Genomic DNA, 20392 nt, shown 5'->3' with positions numbered 1-20392 from the left:
CGAATTCGCAGGTTTCTGACCTTTAATTTGGGTTGGTTCTGATTATGTTCTATTTGAATACAACCTAAGCATATATAATCCAAATTAAACGTTGACAGCTATCAAAATGTAAAAGCAGAATGCTCCACTGGGCCAGACTGTGGCAGAATGGGTCATGGTGTCAGAAGAGGCAGCAGCAGGCAGTAGGAAATCACCTCTCAATCACATGGGAGAGAATATGTGACTATAAGACATGAAATATGAAAATATGAAATGACAAGACTTGTGCAAATTTGTTGTAGTCTATAATGTGCAATCACATAGCCTGTTATTATTAGGTTATTTGTGACTATTATTGTTATTAGTATTATTTATTATTATGGCCATTATTATATAGTCTCTTATCCCTAGTGAGTTTGAGTGTACTTAAAGCTCCAGCTCGTTTGTTCTGTGTTTTTTCTTGTTCTGACTTCATTCATATGCACCGACGTTCCTGAAATTTTTATTCATCTATAAAAGAATAGATGAAAACACTATTCGAGCCTGGTCATTTAGATAGTTTCGACGTCGGTTTGCTTACCGTATTGTTCCACGTTTTGATCTGCTGTTTTTGACTCTGAGTTTGAATTGCTCTGTTTGGACGCTGTGTAGCCGTATTGCCTTGTATTGTTCTATAGCATTCTCCATCTCTTTTGAACGTTTGTTGTACAAATCACTCCAGGTGTAGGGTTGGTTTGTGTTTGTGTTTAGTTTTGTTTGTTGATGTTTTGGGAGGGGTTAGGTAAGTGACTTTGATTTTTGGTTTCACCACTTTATTGTTTTCTCTCACATTAGTCAGTTGCTCCTTGTGGGGTTTTCTTTTTGTTTGTTGTCTTCACTTTTCAGCGTTGGTCTAGTTGTTCTGGCGTGTTGGTATTTTCCACCCTCTTCGGTACGCCTGTCTGTTCATGCCTGCTGGGCCATTTTCTACAGTTCACCTCAGTTACAGTCATTCAGTTAACAATTACTCCACTGTTACAGACGTTACAAGTGCAGTTAATTAGTGGTGGACTGTGAAATAAAGCCTGGAATTGGAAGAAAGTGCTTTCTTTGTCATTGTCTGCACATTAATGGTTTTGGTTTTTATGTAGGCTACATATATTTACAGAAGAAGCAGTGATAGGGATGTTAAAAGCGGTACACTAATATAACCTGCTGCATGGACGTAATTTTGATTTCAAAAGTGGGGGGGGGGGGGGGGGGGGGGCATGGATTCGTCGCTATTTAAATATTTGGTTTTAACCGTAAAAACTTTTTGAAAAAGTTTGAGGATTGACATATCCTCCCCCCCCCTGAAAATACTTCAGTTTGATGTCACATATCTTGTCGCCCGTTTCCGGCATATGGGACCTGACGCAGTCAGTTGTTGTTGTGATGTAGCTATTTGGGCTGTAGTTATTCAATTCTGACTTGGTTTTACAATATATATATTATATATATATATATATATATATATATATATATATATATATATATATATATATATATATATATATATATATATATATATATATATATATATATATAACCCACCATTGTATGACAGTGACGGAAGATTGTGCGCTGCTGCGATATAGCAACCGGAGGCGAGATCAGAGGGGTCTGGTTTGTCCTCGGATCTCGTGATCGCGTTTCCGCTATATTTATGTCAATCATGTGAATGAAATGGCATTTATTTATATTTGCAAATACAGAATGCTTTATCATTAGGACCTTTATCGTAGGCTTATGGGTCTGTGAAAATGTCCCAAAGTGTAATTTGAGTATCTCTTACAGTGAAGACCAACAGTAAAAAAATAAAAATCCAGTATTTCATTTAAGACTTTTAAAAGCATATTTGCACTGAGCTGAATCGGCGTATGAAAATACGCCACCAGTTCCGTTTGTAGGTTAATGTTGTATTTTAGGAATTACCGTTATGATGAGAGGACTGGGACTATTTCGTCAGTCTTAAGGACGTAGCGCGTCATGCTCGAGTTGTCCAATCAAAGAAAGGATAACGAGGAATGAGACAATATCTGTGTGTTGATTGGCTATTCCACAACCGAGCCGAACATTACACCAAGTTACTCAGCTGACACATTCAGACGCTGCATATGTCTGCGCCCATGTCATGAATGGGAGGAGAAGATTGAGTGAAAGCAGATGGATCCGATAATGTTTTCTCCTTTTGATAAATATCTATCCATACAGTAATGTAGTTTCTTTCACATTTTGTTTTATTCGATGACTGCCCGTGGCAAAGGACGCAGCGGTATACAGAAAAGGACTCTGCGCTAAACATTTTATTACATCACCGGATATAACAGGACATTAACACCTCCAGTATGGATTTCGTCCTAAGTGGGGTGGCTGCTTGCGGCGCCTGCTTATTCACGAATCCGCTGGAGGTTGTGAAAACTCGGATGCAGCTGCAAGGTGAGCTGAAGAGCCGCGGTACGTACCGCGTGTATTACCGGAACGTTTTCCACGCCTTTTACACGATAGCCAGAGTAGAAGGTGTGGTGGGCTTGCAGAAGGGACTGACGCCGGGACTTCTGTACCAGTTCGTCATGAACGGGGTTCGACTGGGTTCTTACGCAATCACCGAGTCCGCCGGGTACATCCACACTGATGGACGTGTCAGCGCGGTTAAGAGCACCGTAGCCGGAGCTGTCTCCGGAGTCGTGGGTGCCTTTATAGGCAGCCCGATATGTCTGGTGAGTACCCGTGATAATGTGCGAGTTTTTTCAGAAACTGAATAAAGCAAACGTGTATCGGTGATGATAACCGGATCGTTGAGGTTTCCTGACAGATGAAACTGGTCACCGCTCGCATATTTTGCGTATGAGAAACTTCCCAAATGCGTGGTGGATTTCAAGGACATATTACAACCCAAGTTACACGAGAGCATTAAGATTTTAAACATTTCTGAAGGCATACACAATGACGGTGAGCAAACGTTTATAGGAAAGATGGATTATAGTCACGTTCTATGTCTCCAGGTAAAAACTCAAATGCAAAATCAGTCCACCTCCGCCATAGCAGTCGGACATCAGTATCAGCATCGGGTGAGTTTCACTGTGGGTTTCAATTCAAAGCACCAATTTTCCCAACTGATTTAATCTTGGTAAAATCGCAAATCATCAAGTTGAGGAAACCTGTTGTTAAATATGGGCCATAATCAACTGCTATTAACCTGATTGAACAGTTTTGACACCTACTCAGCCCTGTAACCAAGATATTCCTGAAGGGTTGTGATTTTGGACAGTGGGGTCTCTCTGGCACCATGCATCTGGTGCAGGACGGGCAGCTCTGTATTGGCAGCAACCGTATGATCAATGAAACCAAACACACACATTTCATCAATGAAACCAAGAACACTGGCCTTTCTCCAAGGAGCAGAAATGCTTTTAGAATCAGGGTTACAAGATAACCTTGACAAACTTGTAACCCTGATTCTTGTACGCTTTGGCAAAAATGTTTATTAAGGAAAAATCTTACTCAATGATTCGGTGTGATAAGTAGTAAGTCGTGCCCTGCGTCGTATTGACATGTAACAGGACAGGCCTCACTGGTGCATAAGGTACACCACTATAGGAATTCAGTGGCCTAAAATACCATAATTCATGCTTATTCACCATTATTAACTGAAAAAAATTTCAGAGGTTTTAGTTTCAGAAGTGAATCATAAAATTATAAGTCCATATGATTTTTAACTTGAGATGGTATTTCGATCCCTGCATCTCTCTAGAGTATGTGGCATGCACTGGTGGTGATTCACAGGCAGCATGGCATTCTGGGATTGTGGCGGAGCTCGAGTGCATCAGTGCCACGTGTCAGTGTGGGATCAGCTGCTCAACTCTCCACCTTCTCCATTTCCAAAGAGTTCATTGAGAACCTCCAGGTGGGCCCCCAAAACACACACCAACGTTGGGCTCCGTGAAGGTACAATTCAACCAGAAACACTGTTAGGAATGAACACACAGGATCCCAAAACCACTGGACAACAAACAGTTAAATAAAGTGACAATTGTTTCTGCTGTGTAGAATGATGCTGCAAATTCCAAATTCTGATTCTAAATGAAAATACCAGAAATTCCTGATTTTCAGTTATTTTAAGTTGTACATACAGTGTAAACACACATTTTTGTAATTATTAAAAGCAGCATTTTGCCCCGTAGAAGACATTGGGGATTTACATTAAAGCAAGACTTAAAACAGGATCCACACTTTTTACTATAAGGAAAACGCCTGACATAGTGATGTAATAAAATGTTGTTCCTGCTGTGGTCTGATTTTGACATCAGCTGGAAAAATGTTTCTGACAAGGTCAAGAGAAGTGTGTAAATCTAGGATATCATGCGATTATGAAACAAAAATTCCAGCCTATCATCAGATGCCACAACACAGACTTCAGATAAAATGTTTTCAGTTTCATATTCTAGCGGTCACCAAGAAAATACTTTCACTTTCCCTTATTCATTTAAATACAAGAAAAATGCATTCTTCATAAATAAATATTACTTAAAATAGGTCAAAACAGTGGAACAGCTGCTTTTTCATTTTCCTCCTTTATAGTACCGTTGATATAAGGAATTTAAAATACTTCAAATACTATTTATGAAGAGCACGAGGATTCTAGGTTAGTTGTGATTCTAGCTTAGTTGTTTACACACAGCACAGAGCCACACCTCTAACCAACATGATTCAGACATGTGACTTCCAGCAAAAAATAACGGTTGCAGCAGAAAATAACTGTTTCAGGAGTTATTGCAGAAAACAACAGTGGGAAGCAAAACTGTTCAACAAGGTTATTGATTGTGTTCTCTCTCTTCTTCTGGACTACCCCATCTTTCCTTTATCTTTTCTTTATCCCCCTCTCTCTCTAGCTGTTCTCAGAGGGCAGCTGGCTGTTGTCTCTCTCTGCTGGAATGGTCAGTAGTATCGTGGTGGTACTGGCTATGACTCCGTTTGATGTGGTCAGCACACGTCTTTACAACCAACCTGTGGACCACCGTGGCAAGGTGAGTGTCCCGTCGGCGTCCTGTAGACTGTGCGCTCAGATGGATTATCTGATGGGCTGACACGGATGTATGCAGAGACGGAACAAAGCTCAGCAGTGCAGACACCTGGGATTCAACTATACACACCAGCTTTCTCAACTCCAATTACTTACATACTCTACAGCAACTAGCACTATTTGTCTATTAGCACTGCTTAGGTTTGTGGTGACAAATTGGACACATGCTTTTTGGCTTTAATTAAGCATTTCTTCAATAATTAAATGCAATTTTCTACTTAACCATTTGCATGTTTCACTGCCACAACTATTATGCCCCAGTAGATGAAGTCACCGGTGTGTGTATGTATGTGTTTGGCAGGGCCTGCTGTACAAAGGTTTTGTGGACTGTTTCTCCAAGACACTGAAGAAAGAGGGGGTGACAGGTCTGTACAAGGGCCTGGGGGCCTCCTACTTCAGACTGGGTCCTCACACCATCCTCTGCCTGCTCTTCTGGAACCAGCTGCGATCCTCCTATCACGACTACCGCTAGTGCCCCAGTCTGAGCTGGATCAAAACCAGCCCTGCCCAGACTACCCACTGCTACCAGCTACACATCCACCAGTCAACTGGCTCAAATACGGGTTAGGAACGCCTGCTTCTGGTGTTTGTGGACTTGTGCCAAACAGATCAGGGTACCAGTGAAATGAAGGGAGCTGACTTGTGCTAAAAAGAATGTGCTAATAGGACAGCGATTGCCTTAACTGTCCGATACTGTTTCGTTGAATGTACTGTATACCAAAATAAGAGTCAAAACTGCTCTAACTTATTAAATATCACTCATAATATGGGTATGGACAAAGAACCGTGGACATAAGCTATCGTGAACCGGTCAGGTACCGTCATTTCTTAGAGTGGATTTATCAATGAAATATGCAACAATTCACAACTAAACCCAAAGGGTTATCAATGCTTTAGTTGTCATTTTTCTGTAACTGTACTCCAGAGCAGATGAAAGGAAAAATTGTAAAATATATAGTATTTTTTTATGGCCGTCAATAATAAATTGTGCAAACAATATATTACAGTATATTTCATGAGATTTTCATGCATTGGTTAATTTAAAATGTACAGTGAAGGATGCGACTTTCACAATGCAACAGTCCTGCATGGCTAACGGGTTTTACTAGGAGCCAGGAAGACAGGATGAGTTCAGTGGGGTGCAGATTTGATGTGTAATTGCTTTAGGTCTGCATTATCTCCCAGATGAGCGAGATATGTCTATTTTACCATCAGTTACACGGTAATGTCAGTTTGGCCACTGTATAAGGAGTCATCCCTCTGCTCACTGGATAAAAGTGCAGTGAAGTTTAATATGGATCTAAATGATTCAGTGAGTTGCTTAAACAAGTCACTGCGAAACGAGACTGTAAAACCAGTAGTATAGTGAATCTGAAGTCACCTACTGCCTTACTTCAGATACAATGATTGAAAATACGTCATTTATGAGGAAGGCTGATACATGGGTGATTACAAACTTAAAGGGAAGTAAAAGTTCTCTAGTAAATCTGTAACATAACTATGCTACTTCTCTGACTAGGAGAAGCACATTCACTGCAGAAACAGTGTGTGCTGCAGTAACTAAAGTTTTCAAAGAAACATTTGAATGACTCAGAATGAATTTACACACACCACCAGGTCGATCTCCATTCATAGACATTAGTCTGGTATTCTTTGTTTACAATAATGTAAACAGCTCCCTCAAATAAGCCTCTTGGTGGAGGAAACAATCTTTAAAAAAACAAACAAAAACAACAACAACAAAAAAAAACTCCACGATGAAGAAACTGTTTCACACAGGAAACCAAAGATGATAACCACACAATAACAGTGAACTTGAACGGTTGCATGGGTTCACTGGGCACTTTCCTGTAGCAGATGGCATGTGTCTCCCAAAGGCTCTGGTTTGTCTGACCTCTCAAATCTCCTTCTGGTTAAACTGACCCATGTGTGTGTGGGTACAGGTCTCTTATCCAAACACTCCAGGATCAAGCAGGCGTAAAGACTGAAGTAGAGTACGGAAGTCCTGCAGGGTCCAGACAGCTACAGCTGTTCCACTTACAGCACAGCTGCTACTGCTGAGGTGACTGAGAGAGAGACAGAGACAGAGAGACAGATGATCATGGAGGAACATATCTGTCTAATGCTGTAGATAAGTGTGACGTTTTAAAATCTCCAAGCTTGCATGTTACTAGTATGTTATGAAATAAATGACATCATTTCAATCATTGTATCTGAAGTAAGGCAGTAGGTGACAAGAGAACCCAAAATAAACACCAGTGCTGAAAAGAGAAAGCAAAAGGAAAACTAAATATGCTCAAAAACAGGATTTTCCTGGCCAAGGAAGTGGAAGGCTAAAGACAGAGACAAGAAGAAACAAGAGAAAGCCAGAAGACTCCCAAAGGGAAGACAATCCTGGCAAGGCCAAGAGGGAATTCCAGAAGGAAAGGCAGCATTCAAATCTGAGCATTCAAAAAACACCAAACGCTAAACACACTGGGCTGAGTTTGAAATAGGCTACATACTACTCGCATACTGACTGGGTTGCAAATCTGTGTCGGTATGCGTCAAAAATAAAAAATTCCAGTTGTGAGAAAGTTACCCAGATGATGTACTACTTCCGCCAAATGTTCTAGTACGCAAGCAGAGCTATCATCATGGTGTACTGTGTGTCATGCAACGGTGGTGGAAAATATTTCTCCAGTGGGTGGAACCTTCATTCACATGACCTTGTAGTATTGTTCCTGTTTGGTCTCCTTAGTAGTATGCATTGTAGTATCCAGTATGAGACAGTGTCTAGAACAGGGGTGTCAAACTAATTTTGGTCGGGGGGGCCGCATACAACTTAATCGGATCTTAAGATGGCCAGACCAGTGAACTCATTCCAAAATTACATGGAACTAACAATAAGTCCACTTTTTTTCTTTGTATTAAAAGACGTAGTAGTAAATTATAAAAACTTTATATGAAATGAATTGTCCTTTTACTAAATATATTATGAACAACTTTCTACTTTTACTTTTTAAGAAAAGTATGTGCAATTTCAACAACACTTTTACCCAAGTTAAACATTTTATGTGCATTATGCATAAAAACTGATCACAGTGACATTTTGCACATCTGGGAAACAATTCTGAACGCATGAACTTTCCATTTTTCTTGAAAAATCCAACACTGTGTCCACTTGTCTCTTTTTTGACAAAGACATTTCACTTAAGAGGGTGCCAGGGTCAACAGAAAATGCGGGTAAAGCGATAGAATGACTAAAACACGCAATATAGGACAATATAGGAACTGCAGATTTTAAATAAAATTGAGTTTTTTCTTCTTTAATAATGCAGGTTTTTTGTGCGGGCTGGACTGAACCCCTGTCGAGCCGTATGTTTGACACCCCTGGTCTAGAACATAAGCTATATACAGTAGTATGTATATACACTGCTCAAAAAATAAAAGGAACACTTAAACAACACAATGTAACTCCAAGCCATCCACACTTCCGTGTTCAGATAGGAAGCAACACTGATTGTGAATCAATTTCAACTGCTCTTGTGCAAATGGAACAGACAACAGGTAGAAATGAGAGATTTTCAACTGATATTTTTATTAATTGAGATCTAGGATGTGTTATTTTAGTGTTCCCTTTATTTTTTTGAGCAGTATATATATATTATATATTTTTTACACATTATGTAGTAGCTATTTCGAACAGAGCCCTGGTCTTCAGTAGGCAAGACAACAGATGTTTCTTAATTGCCTGATAACCCCAGAGCCACCCTATGCCTCCCTCTGGTGGCCAAAAGTTGTCTAGAAGAAGGTTCAGTCCTGGGCTGAGTCCTCACAGACTATCACTAAAACTGCTTAGGATGCAATCTTTCCTCATGTCACAAGATCCCAACTCACACTTCTGTCACAAGATCCCAAACTCACTCTTCTTCTGTTAAGACGCATAAAGAAACTGTGGCCAGCAGTTCACTCAGGTTTTGAAAGATTTGGCTTGCTTTGGTTTATTTGTACCTCTTTACCTACTAACTTTGTTTACCATGGTACATTTGGTAATTACATTCACAATATTTCATACTAACGGTACATAAAGTTTAAGGCTCCATGTGTGTGTGTTACAAGGAAGTAACAGTGATATTGAACATTTTTGTTTTTACCTTGTGTGTGTGCGTGTGTGTGTGTGTGTGTGTGTGAAACTCACCTGATACTAACTGGGTCATTGAAGGTGACCAGAATATCTGTGGAGTACTGGGGCAGGCGGAACAAGCCCAGGTGAATGTTTACAGTGTTCTTGGCCTGTCAACAATCAACATAACAAAACCACCACCTGAGAGCAGAAAACAAAGCCCACAACCACACGCGATGCCTCTACACACTGGTGACCAACACGCTCCTTACTGCACCCACCTCCTCATTGAACTTGGAGACAAGCTGAGCTCCAGAGAGTAACCAGGCAGAACCACACTCTGGCAGAGAGAGCTGAGATTGAAGCAGTTGCTCCACCCCACACACGTTCCATGAGCCAGTCGCCGACGCCTTATTGCTACCAGCCAGATCCTCAAAGTGATACCTGCCAATCACGTTGGGCTCTTATAAAGTGCATTTCACTATGATACACTAGGAGCTGTTACGGAAGTCCTGGAGAAATAATAAGGAATGAACAGGGTTGTTGGTGGTGGTGGTACCTGGCTGCCTGCGAGTCCTCTACTTGGTTCTGGTGCTCTAACAGCTCAATGATAATGCTCTGGTCCGTCTGTGTGTGTGCGAACACCTCCTGGTTATCAGGAATCTCCCTTAACTCACTGGAGGGATGAAGAGAATGAGAAGCAAAAGCAGCTTCGTGAGACATACTGCAAAACGCATGTTAATCTCAAGGCATGACAGGAAAAGATTTCAAAGGGAGTATGTACAGTAGCAATTGGATTTCCGTTAAATGAATGCACGGACTTGTTACTATATTGTACAATAAGTGTCATATTCTAAACGAGGTGAGTTTTAAGTACCTGATATCTGCGGCTTTAGTAGGAATAACGGCCGACAGGGCCCCTCCGAACAAGGGCTGACTCATGGCCGTTCAGAGCCGAGGAAGGCGCACTGTGCCGCGGTGAGAAAGTTGTTATTCAGCCTGTATGTCCTGCCAGGGCTGTGAGCGTCCCTGAAGTTTCCAGAAAACATGAAAAAGCTTAGGGAAAAGTGAATAAACGCAGAGAGTAGCTAACGGCAGTAGCATTAGGAAATATTACCTCACAAACTAGCTAAACCCATGTTGGTGTACTGAGATATAGTTGACAAGCTAGCTACTAATGTCAACGCTTTAGTTCATTTAGTTACTAGACTGTGTGCTCGTGAACATTTTTATAATATTTCTGATATTTTGTCATATTTGGTATGAGTTGAGGAACACATCGTGCATACCTTGGAAGCAGCTAGCTAAAACGTTTTGCATCCCCGCTGCCGTTTCCAGGATGTGAGGTAGTATTTTGACACCACGTTGTAATATGCCACTACTGCCCTCTGCTGCTGGTTTTTATGTATATTATTTTATATATATTAGTTTTATGTAGTTTGTGAAAATTAAAGGTTTAACAAATCGTTTAGTTTATAATTCAGATTCTCCCAGATGAATGACAATGGTAAATCAATTTACACATTGACTTGTAATAGTTTAGCTTACCACTCAAAGGCACTTAACACTCAAAAATGGCTAAAAGGCAGGACCTGCATGTCAAATAATGTGTTAATTATGTCATGTTTACCCAATCATTTTCTGTTAATAACCTCATGTTCACCTCGTGGACACCGTGTGTGCTTTTGATTAAAGTATAAAAGATGAGAGTTCGGAGAGGGGAATTTGCTCTCTTTTGCAAGTGCTTTGAGTGTATGTAACTGAGATCTCTGGATTAATCCATACTTTGTTAATTAAATCATTGTACTTTATTATCTTACCCAACTGCTTCTGACTTTTATTGTGCTTACCATTTAAGGGTTACAGAATTTCAACCACAAAACTCCTAACTTCATTGTTTAGTTTTGTAGGCAACATCTGGTGGCACAGAAGAGGAACAGAAAAGAAAGAAATAAGTTCAAGAGGCAAATAGAAGAAAAAAGTTGAAAAAGAAAGGAAAAATACAAAAAAAGGCGCCACCATTTAAGGAAACATTCTGATTCATCACGGTCAAAAGTAAATCTACTAACTGCAAATTGCCATATTAACCCAAAAAGGAGGAGATGGATAAAAAGAAAGAGGGAGAAAAGGCAACTGTCATGGTGATGTTTAAGAAATCTGTGGAGAGCACAGAAGACGACTTCATGGAGCTCTTCCACAGCTACATAAAGCGATTTAAACAGCATCACTTTAACATTAAGCTGCAGTATGCATTCTGTTGTGAACTGAAGAACAACATGTCAAGGGAAGAGGCTTTGATACATGTTGACTTTTCAGAAAATTACAGCTGTAAATACAGCTCCCAAGTTCAGGCGATCCACTTTGGGCCTTCACATCAACAGGCCTCCCTTCATACAGGTGTGTTGTGTTACGACCCTTGTCTAGGCCCCGGGGCGCAACAGCAATAAGGAGAGAAAAACAGGACCAGTGGCGTGACTTGTGGGTATTTATTGAGAGGAGTAGCTTCAGGAGCCGACCAGGCCAAAACAATAACCAAAAAGGAGTCCAGAAGGAAAGAAAGAGTACCTTACCTACCTTTTAAAGAAACACAACCAAAATACATAAACCTACCCTGACTCCCTAAATCAACACAATATGTAACGTGAACAAAGAAAAGGCGTCGGGCTCCCTACTTCCTCGTATACCAGTATTCGCTATTTACACTATGTACAGAATTTACAATCAACATTTACAGATACAGATACACGCATAGAAGAACTCAAACGTAGACACACTATCACAATGTTATCAAAACGGGCGAAAACACATATGAACTACACAGCCAACTCTGACATGTCAAACACCGAACCAAACAGACAGACCAGCCACACCCTGTGTCAAACAGCGGAGGAAAAAGCCCTCCTCTTCCTGATCGGACGTGTCGGTCTTATAGGCGGTCCAGCGAAGCGCCGAAACGAGGCAGCCAATCCCATGACGTCGCGACACCGGGCCGTCGGCGCGGAGGCACATCTGGACCATAGCCTAAAAGGAACAACACAAACACATACTGCACACAAAGGGGCCGTAACACCACCCCCCTTAAAGCGACAACCACGGTGTCGACACATATCACGAACGAGATAAACAATCAGCCACAACGTTTTCGGAGCCTTTCTTGTGGACGATATTTAAATTGAAACTTTGGCATAAGAGTGACCAACGCATGAGACGTTGGTTCTTGTTGGACATTCGGTGTAGAAACACTAGCGGGTTGTGGTCCGTATACACCGCAACCGGTATGGGGCTGGAGGTGACGTAAATTTCGAAATGTTGCAAAGCCAACAATAGCGCCAGAGCCTCCTTTTCTATTGTGCTATAATGTACCTGATGGCGATTAAATTTAGCAGAAAAATAAGCCACCGGGTGATCCACATGCGCATCATCCTCCTGCAACAACACAGCCCCGCAGCCCGAATCACTAGTGTCAACATCTAACTTGAAAGGTTTGTTGTACTGTGGGGCCATCAACACCGGAGAAGAACATAGTAATGCTTTTGCTGCATCAAAGGCCGCTTGGCAGTCCGAAGTCCAGACGAAAGGGACGTCTTTGCGTAGGAGAGTTGTCAGGGGTAAAACCACATTGGCGAAATTCCTACAGAAACTCCGGTAATATCCGGTCATTCCCAAAAAGCGCCGAAGCTCCCGCAAAGTGGTTGGCGTTGGGAAAGCCACGATGGCACGGACCTTTGAGTCCACGGGACGAACGCGTCCATTACCAACCTGTTTCCCAAGGTAGACCACAGTAGCTCGGCCAAATTCGCACTTATCGAGGTTAAGCGTCAAACGAGCCTGACGAAAACGTTCAAACACGTTCGCCAGGGTACTTAAATGCTCGGGCCAGGATGCTGAAGACACTACGACATCGTCCAAGTAGGCGTCACAGTCGTTCAGGTCATTCAAGACAATGCGCATCAGCCTTTGGAAGGTAGCGGGGGCATTCTTTAGCCCAAAGGGCATAACGGTATACTGCAGGAATGTGTCAGGCGTGGCAAACGCGGAGATTTCTGATGCGCGGTCTGTCAGAGGCACCTGCCAGTACCCTTTTAGTAGGTCTAGCTTTGTGACGAACTGAGCGTGTCCCACACGATCAACACAGTCATCAATTCTTGGTATCGGAAAAGAGTCTGCCTTGGTTAGAGCGTTGACTCTCCTAAAATCAGTACAAAACCGAAACGTGGCGTCTGGTTTTGGAACTAACAAACAAGGTGAACACCAAGGGCTAGAGCTTGGAACAGCCAGGACGTTTTCTAGAAGATAATCAGTTTCTGTTTTCATCAACGCTCGTTTTTCTGGATTGACTCGATAAGCAGCCGATCTGACTGGGGTATGATCTCCCACGTCAATGTCATGTTCTATGACGGTGGTTCGGGACAGAGCGTCGGAAAATATGTCTGCGTACTCACGAACTAAATCTAACAATTCCTGTCGAGCTGTTTCATGCAAATGATCGAGTTTGGTCGGTAGCACCGCAAGAGCCTCGGAGTTCGGCAGCCGAGCTACGGGAGGACATAGGCTGTCAAAAGACAAACCATCGTTCTCAGGAACGTAAGCCGTAGAAGGAGTACTGACAGACGTCATTAACAGAGCGGGAACAGGGGTACTAACAGCCGGGGTATGTGAATCAGCCCTAGAGACATAACGTTTCAACATGTTGACGTGACACACTCGTGTCTTTTTCCTGCGATCAGGAGTTCGAATCACGTAATCGGTGTCACTCAATCGAGATAGGACCTCGTACGGCCCCACGAACTTTGCACACAGGGCAGAACCCGGCACTGGCAACAATACCAGAACCTTGTCACCCACATCGAGGGAACGCAGGACGGCCTTTTGGTCGTGTCTTGACTTCATGCGCGTCTGTGTGGCGCTCAGCGACTCCTGCGCCAAAGCACACACAGAATGTAGCCGCTCACGAAACGAACTAACGTAATCCAACACGTTCGTTGGGGGAGACGAAGGAGGCGTATCGGACAACATTTCTTCCTGCAATATCTTCAGGGGTCCTCGAAGTGCGTGCCCAAATATTAATTCAGCAGAACTAAACCCTAGGGACTCCTGTGGGGTCGTGCGCACAGCAAAAAGAAGGAAAGGGAGACCTTCATCCCAATCCTTATCATGTGATAAACAATAAATCCGAAGCATGGACTTCAATGTTTGGTGGAAACGTTCGATGGCTCCCTGTGACTCGGGATGATACGCACTTGATGTATTGTGTTGTATGTGTAATTGTTTCATTGCTCTACGAAAAACAGCCGACATAAAATTCGACCCTTGGTCTGACTGAACCACCTTCGGTAATCCGAAAGTGGTGAAAAACTTGATCAGAGCCCGAACTATAGCTGGGGTTTTAAGTGAGCGGAGAGGGATGGCTTCGGGGTATCTGGTGGCCGTACACATAATCGTAAGTAGATATGTGTATCCTGTTTTGGTTTTTGGGAGAGGGCCAACACAATCGATTAACACCTTCTCGAATGGTTCACCATATGCCGGGATCGGTTTTAGCGGAGCTGAGGGAATTGTTTGATTTGGTTTACCTGCTAACTGACAAACATGGCACGACCGACAATATCGAGTGACATCCGACTTCATTAACGGCCAAAAAAAATACTGTAGTAACCGCTGGTATGTTTTGCGCACCCCTAGATGACCAGACATGACCTGGTCATGTGCTAGACTCAGGACGTGTTCCCGATATGGCTTAGGAACGACTACTTGAAAAACAGTACTCCAGTCACTCTCGGAATCCGACCTCTTTGGGGTCCATTTCCGCATGAGGACGCCATCGTCGTAAAAATACCCAACAGAACGTGAAGAGAGCTCTTCCGTGTTCACAACGTTTTTCGCGTACTGCGCTAATGAGCTGTCCTGTTTCTGTGCCAAGACCAGCTCTTCTCTGCTCAAGGTGGGAGACAGCGAAATGTCAACATCACACCCAGGTGCCGACGTAGGAACGGCGTCGGCGGTAGCGGGGTCCAGCCCCTCAGCTATGGGATGTTCCGAACATAAAAACGAATCTGACAGGTTCTCCACCTCTGCATACCTTCGGGCTTGGGCCCGAGTTAAAACACATGCCGGGAAGACCGTAGGGAACTCCTCCTCTAGTAAATCCGAGGGTTCGGGAGCCGAGACCACTTCAGGTAGACACGAACCCCTTGAAATGCCAACAAGGTCGTTCCCTAATATAAAAGATACATTGCTCACGGGTAAGTGGGGACAGATGGCTACCGTAACGGTGCCCGTGACAAGGGCTGAGCGCAGGTATATTTTATGCAGGGGAGCTCTTAAAATAGACAAATCAATGCCTTGCACCAATACTTCAGAGCCACAACTGGTGTCGGCAGAAAGCGGAACAACCGAGGCCAGCATAAATGACTGCGCTGCACCCGTGTCCCTCAGAATGCGTACAGGGCGGTGGCAGTGGTCTAATGGAGATAACGCCACCGACCCCTCTATGATATATGGCTCAAAGGAAGAGGCTTCTGTTCCCACCAACGGAACGTCAGGTGCAGGGGTGACAGCACGTACCAGTCCAACCGGTTTGATCGGCCCTTTTTTTTGTTTCTGGTTCTTTTGTTCAAGTCTAGGGCACTTAGCTATCACATGGCCGGCCTCATGACAATAATAGCACTCACGGTTTTCACGAGCGGTGGCCGGAGAGTTGCTGGTGGGTCGGGCAGCGGGAGTCTCCCCACGCGGAGTCCGCTTCTGTTCGCGCTGTGACGACGAAAACACAAGTTTGTGGGTGAGCACGAATTCATCTGCCAATACTGCCGCTTCCGTAAGGGACACAACCTTTTGTTCGTTCAAGTATACGACAAGCCTCTCAGGTGCACAGGTCTTAAACTCCTCCAACAATATTAACTCTTTAAATTGCTCCAAAGACGAAATCTTACAGGCAGCACACCATTTGTCGAGAAGAGCAGCTTTCTCCCTCGCAAACTCCACATACGTTTGCGTGGTGGCCTTAGTATGAGCGCGGAAACGTTGCCGATAGGCTTCAGGTACTAGCTCATATGCTCTCAAGACAGCTGCCTTCACAGCATCATAATCCACACTCTGCTCAAGAGTTAGGGCAGAACACACCTCCTGTGCTCTCCCTACTAACTTGCAGTGTAACAATAACGACCACACCTCTTTCGGCCACTGCAACGTCGTCGCTATTCTTTCGAACACAGGAAAATATGTGTCGACTTCGGTTTCCCGAAACAACGGAACCAAAGCAAGGTTCTTACTAATGTCAAATCTGGAGTGTGTGACACTGGTGGGTGACAGGTGGGGAACCAATAAAGATGACGTAGCCCGTAGCGGAGACGCCTGAACAGAGGACGAGGTGTGACGTGGTGTGGGAACAGGGGGAGTGGGTGGCTTCCCCCTTAATTCCAATTCCAGTTCTCGCACCCGAACGTCTCGTTGCATTTCGATTTCTAGCGCGCGAATACGCTGCCGTGACAGCTCCAGGTCCAGCTCTTTCAGTCGCAGCGTGATCATCGGGTCAGTCAGTGGCGGACTGGGACCGGTGGGTCCTATGCCCAGTAGGTCTTTTGACTCAGCATCAGCATTCGCGGCCGCCGTGTGCACTTCCTCGGGCTGAGGCGCGTCAACTACGGTCTCGTTATCTGCCGCTACGTGCATAGCCCTGGGCTGAGATGCAACGTACTCGGGGTCGTCATCCTCAGGAAGGATCTGCATCTGCACGAGTTCGGCGTACAGAGCAGCCTTTACCACTCTCTTGGCCGCACCGTGGGGCACCGAAACACTAAAGAAATCTGCGATTAACAATAAATCGTCCTTACGACACTTCTCAAACTGCTCCAAAGTAGGACACAACGTGAACCGCGTTAAGTCGAACCGCCCAGCCATCACAACGCCAACAGCACGACACACAACCACAACCACAACACCCCCCCCCCACCAAAAAAAAGGAGAGAACGGAGGACGAGCCCCCAATTCTGTTACGACCCTTGTCTAGGCCCCGGGGCGCAACAGCAATAAGGAGAGAAAAACAGGACCAGTGGCGTGACTTGTGGGTATTTATTGAGAGGAGTAGCTTCAGGAGCCGACCAGGCCAAAACAATAACCAAAAAGGAGTCCAGAAGGAAAGAAAGAGTACCTTACCTACCTTTTAAAGAAACACAACCAAAATACATAAACCTACCCTGACTCCCTAAATCAACACAATATGTAACGTGAACAAAGAAAAGGCGTCGGGCTCCCTACTTCCTCGTATACCAGTATTCGCTATTTACACTATGTACAGAATTTACAATCAACATTTACAGATACAGATACACGCATAGAAGAACTCAAACGTAGACACACTATCACAATGTTATCAAAACGGGCGAAAACACATATGAACTACACAGCCAACTCTGACATGTCAAACACCGAACCAAACAGACAGACCAGCCACACCCTGTGTCAAACAGCGGAGGAAAAAGCCCTCCTCTTCCTGATCGGACGTGTCGGTCTTATAGGCGGTCCAGCGAAGCGCCGAAACGAGGCAGCCAATCCCATGACGTCGCGACACCGGGCCGTCGGCGCGGAGGCACATCTGGACCATAGCCTAAAAGGAACAACACAAACACATACTGCACACAAAGGGGCCGTAACAGTTGTATGTTGGCAGACACCCAGAGCCTGTGTGCTTTTGCACCATCTCCCCCAGTAGACACAAAGTCTCCAGCAATATGGCAACACCTACATCCTGTGCTGGATTACCTTCATGCTCTACATCCACAAGTGTTTGCTGCACTTTTTAAGTCACGGCCCACGTACTCAGTACAAACAACGAGGCAACTTCTTCCTTTTCACTACAGGACACAAATACACACACAAAGACAGACAGACAGACAGACACACACATTATTCGGTTTAGAATGTTTTCTAGATTCGATGTGGTTGTAGTTGCCATTGTTTTTAAATTGGGTTAACAGTCCAACTAGAATTTATATCTGTTGTCCTTCTTTGACATTGATGGGGACAATAAAGTCCTCCAAGGCAGCACTCCTAAATGTTGATGTTTTTTTCATCATTTTATGTCATGTAGAACTGATCAAACAAACAAGCTAGTAGTACATAATGAGGCCTCTTAGAACATGACTCATTGATTTGATTTCAAAGCCACATGGGAGACACACGGTCATTCAGATCATCATCACACTAACATTAGTCACAATGCTGAATCTCATGACTAACAGAATTTCCAGCATCCTGTCCTCTAAGCCCTGTTTGTCCTTTCAACCCCGTTACCCTAGTCTCAACCCCATCACACCTACATTTTAATACATTGTTTTTTTTATGCATTGAAAAGTAATTTAATGTTTGTTGACTTCTGTCTAAAATGTTGAGTTATTATAAGCTTATTGATTTTGGTGAAGATTCTTTAGTTAAACCACACTTTTAATGAAAAATGACAAGCGCTTTCATGAAAAGGGACATTTCAGACTTCAGTATTGCAAAAAAGTGAGATTCTGTATCATTTTTGTATTCACAATTATTGTATTAATGTTGAGCACATCTGATTAATATGAAAATATTGATTTCTTCATAAAAGCATTTTATGATGAGATTCTGTATCATTTTTGTATTCACAATTATTGTATTAATGTTGAGCACATCTGATTAATATGAAAATATTGATTTCTTCAGAAATGCATTTTATGATCATATTCAGAGAGCTTCCAATGTGTACGTAACGGGGTTGAAGAAAAACATTGCCCAGATCTTGAAAAAATGTCCAATAATAATAAAGAGCTAATGCCTGAGATGAGAAAATATGATTTTCTGATTGGTAAAAATATCCTTAATGCTGTGATGTATACAGAGAAATGATAAATTTAAGCAAAAAAATTGAAAATGTCAAAGTCCAATTTGAATCATTATAGTGGACCCATGTGGGTTGGAGTCCTGCCAAGCACTGAACGATTTGGTGAACGAATCTTTTTAGTGAAATAATTCTAATGATTCAGTTCATCTAAAAGAACTGCTGTGCCCATCACTAACGCTGCCTCTATGTACTCCAAATGTGCGAGCTATAAACTGGTGCATTACGGTTGCCACAGAAATAAGAACTGCAGGCAATACGCTAATCTTCAAATGAAACGAACTTTCGGACTGACAAGTAAATAACATTCGTTTGTAGACAATTATCCGTCCAATTAGCAGAGATGAGTAGAGATGTCACGTTTTGTGGTCAACTCTGACAAGCATACATTACTGTTAATTTAATTCATGTGGCAGAATGTTTATTTGACAGGAGTTAAAAAAAACGACAAGGTATTATGGGTCAGTCCAATACTCCGCAAAAGGTCATTATTTTGCTAGCGTTTGCTTTCCCCCTTTTACGTTGCTAAGTGTTTCTGCATATCGGAGTCATGGAGAAAAACATGTTTTGATATGAAGGTAAATCGCCAAGGTGAAACTCCAAACAAAATATCTAAAATCCCTCAGTCGTTTACCGACCCCCAAAGAGACAAAACGCTTTTGCATTTGCTGTGGAAAAAAATCAACAAATATCTACAAATATATATCTTCAAACAATTAATATCTCCATTTAATATCTTCAACGTATTAATATCTTGAATTAATATATTTACCGAGTTAATATCTCGAATTAATTTGTTTAACCTGTTAAAAATGAGGTTTTGCCTGCCTTTCACTGGGCTGCGACCAGTGCTCCTTTGTGCCACTGGAGTTTCGGCCGTTGCCGTTTGATCTTTTCTTGTTTACAGGCGGCGGGTCCGAGATCAACAGACGGAAGTCGAAGCTGCAGCTCATACCGACACCTGCGACGGTAAATTAGGGAGCTAGCGACGAACACACCCTTATATTCGCAAGCTAGTTTGCTACATTAAACTAGATACTTATCACTATGTTACTTAGCCTAACTAAATTGGCTACCCTTTAACGGCAAATTTAAACTAGGTTGCATCAAAGTTTATAATATTTCAGTGTTTTTTTAAACATCTACCTTAGGACATGATCGGGAGCCTTTTGCGTTGGACGAAGGCATCTTTGAGACGCTCCATACCCCGATCCGAGAGGAAGTTGGCTATTATTGGTGAAATCTTTCTTAGCCAGCTTCATTCTGTTTAAACCAAATCAAATATATTTGTATAGCGCTTTTCACAACACGTCTCAACCAAGGTTATAATAGTTTTGGATTT

At 42.9% G+C, this 20392-nt stretch overlaps 3 protein-coding genes and 1 long non-coding RNA gene across 8 annotated transcripts in view; 2 read left to right on the top strand and 2 right to left on the bottom strand.

Moving 5' to 3' along the window:
• Positions 1–1632: 1632 nt before the first annotated feature.
• Positions 1633–5881, top strand: slc25a35 (solute carrier family 25 member 35). Its single transcript, XM_077011259.1, has 5 exons — positions 1633–2717; positions 3003–3068; positions 3752–3904; positions 4890–5024; positions 5382–5881. The coding sequence occupies exons 1-5, from the start codon at positions 2346–2348 to the stop codon at positions 5550–5552; spliced, it is 897 nt and encodes a 298-aa protein (XP_076867374.1). The 5' UTR covers positions 1633–2345; the 3' UTR covers positions 5553–5881.
• An 821-nt stretch (positions 5882–6702) lies between these two features.
• On the bottom strand, positions 6703–20011 carry rangrf (RAN guanine nucleotide release factor). 5 transcript variants are annotated; one of them, XM_077011262.1, is made up of 6 exons: positions 19879–20011; positions 10063–10214; positions 9745–9861; positions 9467–9629; positions 9261–9355; positions 6703–7146 (listed from the first exon to the last, which is right to left on the bottom strand). In XM_077011262.1, the coding sequence occupies exons 2-6, from the start codon at positions 10125–10127 to the stop codon at positions 7029–7031; spliced, it is 558 nt and encodes a 185-aa protein (XP_076867377.1). In that variant the 5' UTR covers positions 10128–10214; positions 19879–20011; the 3' UTR covers positions 6703–7028. The 5 variants fall into 5 exon arrangements, with proteins under 5 accessions (XP_076867377.1, XP_076867379.1, XP_076867376.1 ...); XM_077011264.1 differs by having other exon boundaries at positions 19854–19990; XM_077011261.1 differs by lacking the exon at positions 19879–20011 and adding an exon at positions 11036–11054.
• On the bottom strand, positions 12021–20267 carry LOC143518362 (uncharacterized). The gene is made up of 4 exons (XM_077010801.1): positions 20197–20267; positions 17946–18037; positions 12549–17790; positions 12021–12206 (listed from the first exon to the last, which is right to left on the bottom strand). Exons 3-4 carry the CDS (start codon positions 17082–17084, stop codon positions 12021–12023), a joined length of 4722 nt encoding a protein of 1573 aa, XP_076866916.1. The 5' UTR covers positions 17085–17790; positions 17946–18037; positions 20197–20267.
• Positions 19414–20392, top strand: part of LOC143518640 (uncharacterized) — a 34267-nt gene continuing 33288 nt past the window's right edge. Inside the window, exons 1-3 of the long non-coding RNA XR_013132243.1 lie at positions 19414–19628; positions 19958–20019; positions 20202–20286. This is a non-coding gene — a long non-coding RNA (uncharacterized LOC143518640). The remainder of the gene's footprint in view (positions 19629–19957; positions 20020–20201; positions 20287–20392) is intronic.

Source organism: Brachyhypopomus gauderio, chromosome 7, assembly GCF_052324685.1.
Source record: "Brachyhypopomus gauderio isolate BG-103 chromosome 7, BGAUD_0.2, whole genome shotgun sequence".
Classification (NCBI taxonomy): Eukaryota; Metazoa; Chordata; class Actinopteri; order Gymnotiformes; family Hypopomidae; genus Brachyhypopomus; species Brachyhypopomus gauderio.
Note: the sequence above shows the minus strand (reverse complement) of the source record. Positions and strands in the feature narration are given on the sequence as shown.

Excerpts from the sequence above, each read along its gene's own strand:
- slc25a35 (XM_077011259.1), top strand. The coding sequence starts at position 2,346 with ATGGATTTCGTCCTAAGTGGGGTGGCTGCTTGCGGCGCCTGCTTATTC. Across the intron at positions 3,905-4,889 it reads AGTTCATTGAGAACCTCCAG|CTGTTCTCAGAGGGCAGCTG; the intron begins GTGGGCCCCCAA and ends CTCTCTCTCTAG. Across the intron at positions 5,025-5,381 it reads CTGTGGACCACCGTGGCAAG|GGCCTGCTGTACAAAGGTTT; the intron begins GTGAGTGTCCCG and ends TGTGTTTGGCAG.
- rangrf (XM_077011262.1), bottom strand. The coding sequence starts at position 10,127 with ATGAGTCAGCCCTTGTTCGGAGGGGCCCTGTCGGCCGTTATTCCTACT. Across the intron at positions 9,630-9,744 it reads GAGGACTCGCAGGCAGCCAG|GTATCACTTTGAGGATCTGG; the intron begins GTACCACCACCA and ends CGTGATTGGCAG. Across the intron at positions 7,147-9,260 it reads AATGACCCAGTTAGTATCAG|TCACCTCAGCAGTAGCAGCT; the intron begins GTGAGTTTCACA and ends TCTCTCTCTCAG.
- LOC143518362 (XM_077010801.1), bottom strand. The coding sequence starts at position 17,084 with ATGGCTGGGCGGTTCGACTTAACGCGGTTCACGTTGTGTCCTACTTTG. Across the intron at positions 12,207-12,548 it reads CTAAATTTAATCGCCATCAG|GCTATGGTCCAGATGTGCCT; the intron begins GTACATTATAGC and ends TGTTCCTTTTAG.